Source organism: Protobothrops mucrosquamatus, unplaced genomic scaffold, assembly GCF_001527695.2.
Source record: "Protobothrops mucrosquamatus isolate PMUCROS unplaced genomic scaffold, P.Mucros_1.0 scaffold78, whole genome shotgun sequence".
NCBI classification, from domain to species: Eukaryota; Metazoa; Chordata; class Lepidosauria; order Squamata; family Viperidae; genus Protobothrops; species Protobothrops mucrosquamatus.
The window spans coordinates 2,362,671-2,373,863 of record NW_015386455.1 but is presented as its reverse complement, the minus strand read 5'-3'; the positions used below and the strand labels follow the sequence as shown (position 1 = coordinate 2,373,863).

The window sequence follows — 11,193 nt, the reverse complement described above, 5'->3', positions numbered from 1 at the left end:
CCAAGCACAGAATTTAAGGGAAAACTTTTATTAAATGTTTTACAGATGGCATTTAGATCCCCAAAAACTGTCTTGCATGTATCCAAACTTGCAGCCAAAATGTTGGAGATGTGGTAATTTAGATGCAACTTATTATCATATTTGGTGGACATGTAGGGATGTAAAGGCTTTCTGGATTAAGATTTGGTGGAATACCCAACAGATTTTTAAGAAAAAGATAAAATTTACACCGCAATTATTTTTATTGGGCATTATGGAAAATTTGGACCTTAAAGAAATGAATTTGATGTTGTATTGTATAACAGCAGCAAGGTTACTGGTTGCTCAAAATTGGAAGAAGGAGGTATTACCGACTATGGATGATTGGAGATTGAAGGTGTCATATTTTGCAGAAATGGCTAAAATTTCCGCATATTTGAAGGATCAATTTCAAGAAAAATTCATTTTGGTATGGAGAAGATGGATAGATTATATTCAGAGAAAGTATGAAATGAATAATTATCATATAGCTTTTGATTAAACTTTTTTTTTCATTATTTCTATACACTTATTATAATTTATATACATATTTTATATTTAAGTTTATTATTGTATATTAGAGTTAAAGTATGTTAATATTTGTTTGTATTATGTCTGGGTAGTTTTATTTAGATTTGGGATGCTATGTGATTATCCCTGTACTCAGTTCTGGGAAGTCCGGGGGGGGGGAGGGGGGAAGGGGATGAAGGGGTAGAATTATATAAAATTTGGTGTATTTATATGTTATAGAAAAATAATGTAATGGTTTTTCCTTTTTTGAGAAGAGGAGATGATCGGCTAGTACCCCTAAACTGCATCCGAAGGATGTGGAAAAGAAGGTGACGGGATGTGTAGGATAGTTGGAAAGGAGGAAGGAGGAGAGAGGTGTGGGTAGGAGGGGAGGAAGGAAGAGGGAAGTAGGTAGGAAGGTTGAAGGAGTGAGGGTGGATGCAGGGGGGGGGACCGCCGATCATTTCTGAAAATATATTGACTAGGTTTTGCTTTTTGTTTTTTAATGAAATGCACCACATTTGTATTATTTGTTTATATGTTTATTTGAAAATTAATAAAATTTGCAAAAATAAAAACCTGCTCCTTTTATAGGTTCCCCTCTCCCCGCCCAGCTCTCGCAGTTTAGCTCTTGCAGCTGTTCCCACGTGAGCGCTGCTGGATTTGGTTTCCCTGCCCTCTCCAGTTCCCACTAGTCATGCACACATGGAGAGGGGGAGGGGAGTGTCCCTCTGGTGCGCATGCCAACAGAAAGGGCTCTGCATGCCCAGTGTGGCACGCGTGCCATAGGTTCGCCACCACGGCGATAGATGAAACCAATTAAAAGAACTTCAAGGCAAGGATTTCTTCCTTAAAGAACATTTTATTCAGGAAACAAAGTATCAGCACTTACATAGTTGAACCCAAGACTAAAGTTCCCTCCCCCTGATACAAAGTAACAAGTTGCAATTCCCACCCCAGAAAGGCCCCATCTCTTATTCTCATGCGGTAATATGCCTCTCACAGATCCAATTTAGTAAAAATTCGCCCCTTCACTAGATGGGTTAACAAATCCTTCAGTAGAGGTAGGGGGTACATATTTTCTATGCTCACCCAGTTGAGCCCCTTATAATCAACGCAGAGGTGGAGCGACCCATCTTTCTTTTCTTTGAATAGTACTGGGGCTGCCACTTGGGATTTTGCCGGTTCAATGAATCCTCTGGCCAAATTCTTGTCAATGCATTGCCGCAACTCTGCCACCTCGAGGGGGATCATTGCATACATTTTCGGCTTTGGCAACTTTGCTCCTGGTAAACTCTCGATGGCGCAGTCATTTGGTCTGTGGGGTGGCAAGACATCGCATTCCTTTTCACTAAACACTTCTGCCATGTCTCGATATTCACTGGGGATGAGTGGTTCTCCAGGCAGTGGGATGGTGGCAATTTTTATTGTGTTAGCCCATGGCTTCGTCTCGCCATTAACGTCAAAGGAGAAATTGGGAGGGGACAGCCCTATGGGCAGTCTCAGAGTTCTCATCCTCTTTTCCCACCAGAGAAAGGGTCTCCACTTGTCTAGCCAAGCTAGGCCTAGAATCACTGCTTCAGCCATTTTTGGAGCCACCACAAAACGGATGAGCTCCCAATGTTCTTGAAATGGTGCACCAGGGATCATTCTGGCCACCGCTCAATACGACCTGCGACCCTCCGGAACTCATGTACATATTCTTTTGCTAGTCTGCCTGCCTGCTTCACTTCATGAATGTCCTTCTCTGCCTGCCGGACTATGGATTTGTCCTCGAACCTGACTCTCAGTCCTCGGACAAATAGGTTGTAGTCCCATAGCTCTGGAGCTTGTTCGTTGTGCAAGTTATTCCGCCACTCCCATGCCTCTCCCTCCAGGTTTGCCACTATGACATGGACCATCATGGTGAGGTCCGAGTAGGCATGGGCATTTTGATTCATGTAGGGATGCACTTGGTTCAAAAAGAAAGTTAACTTCTCAGGGTCAAAAGTGGGTTTAAAAGATGGGGGTGTTACGGGCTGCTACCTGTCTAGCAAGGCGTGTAGCCATCCATACTGCTGCATCAGGCCATGTTGAATGCCCCCTGCCTGATCAAACCTTGGCACAGGCCCTGGGCTAGTGTAGCGTTGATGACGGTACTTAGAGCTGTGTTGCTGCTGGTGAGGCTCAGGGCTTCAATGGTGATAGTGATGGTCTGGACTGTCTCAGTAGCGGTGATGATCAGGCCTCTCCCTGTGCCGGTGATAGTCCGGGCTACGGTGGCATGGGTACTGGTTGGGGCTCGCATAGGAATGGTGCTACTCGGGGCTAACATACCATTCTCGATATCTTGGGCTGTCACGTCGCCGGTGGCGGTCAGGACTCAGCGGCTGCTGATAACGGTCGGGATAGCACGTTGCTGCTGATGACCTGGGCTTCTCCTCCGCACTGGGCTTGAGGTTAAAGCTGGTGGCTTCAGTTGCAGGGAAGCGGTCTGGGCCCCACCAATGGGACTGGGGCTTCTCCTGGACTGGGAACGGTCTCGGAGGTGCCTGTCATCTCGCTTGCTGGTCAGCAACAGGTGGGTGGCCTACTCCTTGCTCCCCATGTCTAGTCATTCGAATTTCTCCCTCAACCGCTCGACTGACTGGCTCCGGATTGCTGTCAGATACTTCCATTCACCTGACTCATCTGATGGCCCCACCCGTTTAGCTGCTCTACAATCAGGAAAGCACGACTCCTGGGAGGCCATCAGTGGAAATTCAACTTCAGCAGCCTTAGAAGAACTCTTCTTTGGCTGGGCTATCTCTGAGCGTCATGAGTCTCCACTAGGCAGGGTCCATTTTGACAATCAGATGTGCTCTCGGGTCTTTGGTCTCGCCCCTGCCACTGGAGTCTCAGAAACCACACTTTCTATCGGTGCGGTGGCTTGCGCTCCATCTGCCGATGTAGTAGCTGTGGTTATGATGCTGGTGACAGGTTCTTCCTTCTTCTCCATTTTGGGATCTTCCTTGAGTCTTTGTCAGCCTCCCTTCTGCTTTGGGTAGGTGACTGGAGCTCAGGACCCCATAAATTTAAAGAAAGAGTGAGTCTTAGGTTAATGTCATGGTTCCAATAGATGAAACCAATTAAAAGAACTTCAAGGCAAGGATTTCTTCCTTAAAGAACATTTTATTCAGGAAACAAAGTATTGGCATTTACATAGTTGAACCCAAGACTAAAGTTCCCTCCTCCTGATACAAAGTAACAAGTTGCAATTCCCACCCCAGAAAGGCCCCATAAATCACATTCACCAATTAATCTAAAATCCTCCCCGCTTTACAGCCCACCAAAACTTTATCTAGAATTGAACTTGAAGCTCACCCAGCTGCAATTGTTTAGGCTAACTTAAAAAGCTCAAGCATTCCTCCCTTTCCCCCTTCTACATCTGAGAATCCCAAGCAACAGAAAAAGCACAAGTAAAGTAAAAGGTAAAATGGCTGCAATTTCTTAATTGTCACAGCATTGACCAATGCTTATCCAACACAGCTTGGCCAGTGAGTGCTCTGCACAGCTCCAGTATGTGAAGTGCACTAACTGCAAAGTCCTATTGTGACTTCACCTTTTGAGAATCTTAAAAATTAGTCACACTGGGTGTTAGCGAGTCCAATATTCTCTTTTCGTTTGACCAAGTTAGGACAATTAATAAGAAATAGCAACTATCAGGAAATAAAAATTTTTATTTTCTCTTCGCAGTCATATAAACTGGATTATGTTCCATAGAGTTCTAGGAAGTCTATTGTGTAGGTGCTATTTTGCTTTGGAGTCTAATGTTTTTTCTCATTACTGGCAACAGATTAGCAAAAGCTGAAAAAATAATGAAATGGCAGGGTGAGTTTCAAGAGGCAATCATACACAAAAAGTTGCTTCACATGCCTACTGTATTATTGTTGTTGAGTGTTGACATGCTAAAAGCAATTGATGTTATTTGTTTCCCTTTAGATGGAACATACTTGGTATTCAAGGAGCTTTACTTAGCCTCTTTGTAGAGCCAATATACCTCTCAAGCATTATCTTGGGAAGTTTGTATCATGGAGACCATTTGTCCAGGGCAGCATATCAGCGGATAGCAGAGATTGAAGATCTACCACCTCTTTATATACTTAACAGACCTTTACTCAGTGGTAAGCATGAAAGGAAAGGAAAACTGAATCTCTTCTAATGTGCTGTCATGCTTTTCAAAATATTGCAGCTAACATGATAACTTCAATAAATGGTAAATCTATTCCAAGAGCTTTAGTTTGAGCTGCGTGCGCTGATTCTGGGGTTCCCACCAAGCCCCGGCAGCTCCAGCTGACTCTTTCCCTGAAGACTGCATGCAGCTGCTGGCCACCCCCGAGGCTGCTGGAAGCCCCGATCATCTGGAGCCACATGCGCCGATCCCGGGGCCTCAGCAGAGCCCCAGCAACACTGTAGCTCCAGCTGACTCTCCCCCAGGCCTATCTCATGCTGCCACCGCTTCAACTCACACACACACCCCCCCGCGACATACTGAATCAACTCTCCTACTAGTCTGCTTGCAGGCCAGATCTAAACACATCACGGGCTGGATCTGACCCGCGAGCCTTGAGTTTGACATGTCTGAACTAGACTATGTCTGAACTAGACTATTGACTATGGTTTAGTACAAAATTAGGGATAAACATGGTGGAATTGATGGGCATGAGAGAGCCTCCTATTTTTTTTGCACATGACTGCAAACATCTATGCCTTATTAAAGGAATGTTGCTCAAAGTTTTAATTAATTTAAAAACTGAGCCACACACTGTGAATAATGTTGTGGTTTGTTTTAGGATAACTGAAGAACATAGTGCGAAGTGAGTGAACAGATTGCTGTTAGAGCCAAGGGCTGCTTTTTGTTAAAAATTGCCATTGCTGAGGAAAAATAAAATGTTAGTACTTAAATGGAGAATGTTCACCAGGAGACCTAAGAAGCCTATTTAAGTACACTAGTAATCTCTTACACAAGCTGTATAAATGGCTGTATTATATAAAAAAGCTTTTTTCCAAAGAACCATGAAATTATACATTAGATAAAACTCCACCATTAAGTCTTTTTTTGTTTTATTCTTTTTATTAATTTATAATGTAAAATACAAAAATACAAAAGCATATAATAGGAAAAATAGGGGAGGAAAAAGGGAAGAAAAAAGTGTGGAAAAGAAGGGAAAAATAAATAAAAGGCATCGACTTCCCACTCCCTTTGGTGCAGTAGAATAAGATAGTAACATTGAACCTCAACTTTTTACTTTTACATAATAGTATAAACTAGCCATTTTTATAACAACAGATCTATCTAATCAGTAAAACCTAAAATCAAAGTTTCATTTTTTTCCACCTCAGGCACAAAGTCCAGAAGCGGTTTCCAAGCAGAAACAACAGTAATTGTGTTTTTTTCTTTTATCGAATTTAGCCATCTCTGCTAACTCCATCCTGCTGAAGATTGTAATTAAAAATGTTAACACCAGGAAAAACAAATATATATTACAGTAAATACATTTAATCTATTCTGAAAAGTGATAGTGTACTTTTTTCCTCTTAATATATATAAACTGAAAGCATAGTTAATAGGAGAGCAACACATTATCACCGCTTTTGTGCCCACATATGCTTGATCTTATATGCTAGCTTTTATTAAACATTGGAAATGATTTGATCTCTAAAACAGATCTACAATCTATTTGGTATCACCCTAATTTTTTCTTCCAGATACTGATGATATTTTTGTTTGGTTATTTCAGGTATTAGCAATGCTGAAGCCCGTCAGCCAGGAAAAGCACCTAATTTCAGTGTGAACTGGACAGTTGGGGATGCTGGGCTGGAAGTTATTAATGCTACAACAGGCAAGGATGAGCTTGGTCGTGCATCCCGTCTTTGTAAGCATGCACTATATACTCGCTGGATGCGTGTTTATACAAAGGTAGGTTTCAAAAATAGACAGCCCACTGTTACTTTAAGGCTATTGGACTTACTATAGGATTTTATCTCTGAGAGCTGAATGTTTTCAAGGTATGAACTCTGAGGAACATCAAATATGATTTTATTGTTGCTGCTGCTCCAAGGACAACCTGGAAATAATAAACAGTAGAACCGAGACCTACTGCCTTCTTTGATGGGGAATTACTTGCCTTTTCAGTTATTGCTGAGCTAAACTTCCAGAAGCCCCAATCAGCCTCATCAATTATAAGAAATGTAGGAAAATTTTATGTGACAACATGTGCAGAGCCACAATTTTCCTATCCATGGTGTAAATTTCTTTTCTTATCGCCTATTTATCTCATAGGGCAGAGGAAAAGCTTTGCCACATTAAGAATTTGGCTTAAATGATCTAGGAAAAAAAGTCTGCATCAAAGGTCCTCAAATTCTTTATGAAGTTTGAGCTTATTCATCGGCTCCTAAATATTTATTATATGGAAATAATTTCATAAATTCTATTTTAACAAATAGTACACCACTACTAACAGTAATAATACTAATTATAACATTGCTTGCTTGGTTAGTCCTATGGACCCTTGGGAGTTGATACTGAGCACTTTGGGGAATTCTAATCTACACATATTCATTTCTAATAAGTATAGAAAGTCTTCTCCTTCTTCTTCTCCTCCTCCTCCTCCTCCTTCTCCTTTTTTCTTCTCCTTCTCCTTCTCCTCCTCCTCCCCCCAAAATGTAATAACATTTACAAAAATTACTAACAAGAGAAAAACATGTAGAGCATGGCTTCTAAAATTGTTTCCAACCTTTTTACCAGCAGTGACTATTATCCTTTGTAACAAACATATGTATGTTGGGTCTATATGGGTGTTCCTGGTCTTCCGTTGTGTTTTTTCTGTTCATGTTTATGTACAGGATAGGCTATGTATCTCATCTCTGGGTCATGTAGGAGGGAGGAGAGCTTTGAATGAACAGCCAGTAACATTTTGAATTGCTGTCCAGCCACCTCTCCCATAGGGTTGAACTGGGATTATTACTTCTTTTTTTTTTAATGTTTTACTTCACATCCCCTGGCCAGACTTAACCCTCTTTTGAGCTCAGGATTTTACTTGCCAGCTTCTTCCCCAAATCAAATTCTGTTTTCATTCTTGGAAAGTTATCTTACTAAAGGGCAAGAGCATTTGATATAACTTCTTCCCTTTATTCTATTGAATTGAGGAGAATAAAATACAAGAATAAGAAGCAGAGGAAATTTATTTAAAACAAAGAAGGTGACTACTGCAATGTATTGTGAGCACTTGAAAATATTTATTTAAAGAAACCTAATTTTAAAAAATCCCTAAAAATATCTGGGGAGAAAAGAGTTTTCTTTCTCCATTATACTGGTTTACCTAGTTCAAAAGCACCTGCCTCTGCATGGCTGGGCATGGCTGTAGCTCCGTGGGCCCTTTCTCTCTAGGAAAAGAATGGGCTGTGAGATGCAGGTGTTTTCATCCTGCTGAGTGTAATTCAAATAACCTTTGGGGGATTGCTCTGCTTTCAACAGCCCCTCACTAAAGGGGAATGAACCATGAAGCAGAAATGAATAGTTGATTGGAAAAGGATGGGATTTTTAAAAGTCCAAATGATTTTTCTGTTAGTAAGATTCTATGTTAATGTTTGAACACATGCTATTTATTTGTGGGTTTGAAAGCATTGCAATTTAATATTAGAATTACAAAATAGGAGGAAGGACATGGAGTATTTGGTGTTGATTTAGAGATTAATTCTAATGTAAGTTTTATTAAAAAAAACAAACAAATCAGTTCACTGGGTTTCAGTTCACAAGAATTTAGAGCATTCGAGGTGGTGCTTTAGATTAATATCTCTTTTCTCTCTCTTTGATTTATCCAGCTTCCTGCCAGTCTTCATTCAAAAGTCAATAAGCCAAATATATATCATGAAACAAAACAGGTAGCTGTGGAATATCAAACTGCCAAAGAGTGTTTGTTTAAAGCATTTCTGAAGGCTGGCCTTGGGGCCTGGGTGGAGAAGCCTATAGAGCAGGATCAGTTTTCCCTGGTTGTCTGAATGATGGTTTGCACTTCGTGGAATTCTGATGAAAGGTCCGGTTTCTGTATCAACATTTCATCTGTTCATCTATAACAGCAGCTTTTTAACTTTTGTGATTTGGGGAACTAACTTGTGATTAATTATTTTTGGTTTTGTTAATTCAAACTAAAGAAAAAACTGATAATATAGGAACTAGTTTGGAATCAAAACAAAATTATTTGATTACTATCTCAAGACTTTATCTTTGGAGGAAAAAAATCTTGGTGCAATTTTTTTCAATAATTCATCCACAGTTTTTAACAATTATTTTAATGAATTGCTGTCAGATGCATATGTAATGCATGTTGGATAGGATTTTTACATGCCACTTGAGTATGTACTTTAACTTTGTGTTCTATTTTCAGAGCCTTAGAAAAAAGAAAAAATATGCACTTTTAGAGTTTTATTTTTAAATTGATTAATATCATAGCACTGATAGAAATTACAAAACTGGACTGGTGTTAGACACTTTTTCCTGCTTCTGTCCCAACCCTTAAAACACAGCTGCTGAAAATCTTTGTCTTCGCTGTGTGTATGTGATAGTTTTTAACATGCTACTTTATATTCCATTTTAAAATACTTGTCTTCAATTAGTGTTTATATACATTGTGACGTTATTGGTTTTTATTATTGTAAACTGGAAACTATTTGTAAACTAATACAGTATAGACTTCAGCTTAGGTGTAGGTGGTTCTTTGTTTCACAGGAACCTTCTAAATTACCACAGTAACATTGTCAATGTGGTGGCCAGTTCAGAACACTTTTTCCTTTGTGAGAAACATGCTGATTTGCCAAAAACCTACTGCACATGCACACCACAACAGTTAAACGAGTGAAAGGTTATTCTAAGTTAAATTATATGCTCTTTGAAGATTTAACTTATTTTCTGCCAAACTGTATATAACTATGAGGTTATGCTGCCTGTGACTGTAAACATGTGGATATAAAACTACCTATCCAGATTATTCTGCAATGTAGTTTTGATTGATCTTGTATAATAGGAATAAATGTTGAGCACCTATTTATTTATGAAGTACCCAATCCATAAGCATGTTTGTATGTGTCTGGATCCCTCAGAGACAGCAGTATTGGCAGAGGGAACTGGTACTTATGCTGAGCATAGGTCTTCAGACTCCCTAGAGCAGGGGTGTAGAACTCGCAATGTCACGTGACGTGTCGCGATGTATCGCGACTTTTTTTCCATTGCCGGCAATGGGGTGGGTGCAGTTTCAGCATGACGCATCCGGCCCGCGGGCTAGCAGTTTAACACCCCTGCCCTAGAGAATCCTCAGGGTGAGCGTGCTGCACAGACTATTAGCTGTAAAGACTTACTCTGAAATGCAATGTGCATATGTCCTTGTGTTGAGTTCTAACTAATCCATCAAGCCATCTCTTCTACCCAGTTTCAGTTGATTGATACCTCACCTCTAGCTTAGAGGAAGTAGTTATAAACATGAAATTGTGCTAGGATTTTATTTCAGTAATAAAGAAATCTAACTGTAGAGCTAAAACAAAATTAATAACAATGAAATAAAAATTAGAGTTTGGTCTTTTCAATTCCATTCCGGCAAAGTATGCCATGTAGGCTTAACACTGGTAATTCTGACTGTTCTTCAGTTTGAAAAAAAATAATGGTGACATGTTAATTCAATGCCAGGAATTTCAGGTAATGTTCATATTGAAGATCACATAACTATAGGTATTTTTCAATATCCCCATGTGAGGATATGTACAGTAGGAGATAGAAATAATAGCTAGCATCTCATTTATGAATAGAGCCTGGATATAACAATCTATATTGTATTGTGTTGATAGATACAAACACCAAGGAAGGGTATATGCATGTCCATGAAAGCCTTATGCAGTATTTAGTAGACATGGCCTTCTCAAGACAAGGACCCTCTCCGTTCTGCTATAGAACTGTGGACAAGAAAAATCACAAAGAGTGAGAGATCTGAACTCTGTGGGAATTTGGGCAGGCATGGGGAAGGATTCTAGACTCTATGGTCATCTCTTCCTCCCATGAGTATATCCATTCTTCCTCCTCTAACAGTCATCTATGCAATGTATCTGTATGTGCTCCTTCGATCCTTGCTCAGTCCTAACAAATCTCACTGGGTCCACCCAGTCATGAGCTCTTCACTTTAGGCTCCTATATCTTTCTCAAGCAAACTAATAGCAAATGAGTGGTTGGTGGGCAACACTAGCAACTAATGATGCAATTTATTGATGTTGCAAGAAGTCTGCAGACAACACGGATCTCCAGTGAAACAATAGAGAGGCCTCTCCATTGAGGCTGTAAAAACATCATGTAGGGTGAAGTCAGCGTGAACCATGTGGCATCTCCATCAGCAGCCAAGTGAGTTGCTCCACAGAAAGCCATCTGTTACAGAGAACCACATGAAGCTTCATGGCTGAGATGATCTATCAAAATTCATCGGTGTCTTATCAAGGAGAAAAAACAAGCACAGGTATTTTGCACAGATGACCTAACTCTAACCTTAAAAATAACATACTTTATGCATGTGCAAAGTGAACCTCTTCTTTAAGTGCATGCATAAAGTAACGAGATGTGGCGAAAAATAAATATGCAAAACCTTCTGCAACTATTAAAATCTTATCTCT

General features: G+C 40.2%; 1 protein-coding gene across 1 annotated transcript in view; it reads left to right on the top strand.

Moving 5' to 3' along the window:
• Nucleotides 1–9,710, top strand: part of ADARB1 (adenosine deaminase RNA specific B1) — a 37,881-nt gene extending 28,171 nt beyond the window's left edge. The window contains exons 7-9 of the mRNA XM_029283407.1: nt 4,489–4,670; nt 6,288–6,466; nt 8,371–9,710. Of these exons, the coding sequence (XP_029139240.1) occupies nt 4,489–4,670; nt 6,288–6,466; nt 8,371–8,547 (538 nt within the window). The 3' untranslated portion in view covers nt 8,548–9,710. The remainder of the gene's footprint in view (nt 1–4,488; nt 4,671–6,287; nt 6,467–8,370) is intronic.
• The last annotated feature ends 1,483 nt before the right edge of the window (nt 9,711–11,193 follow it).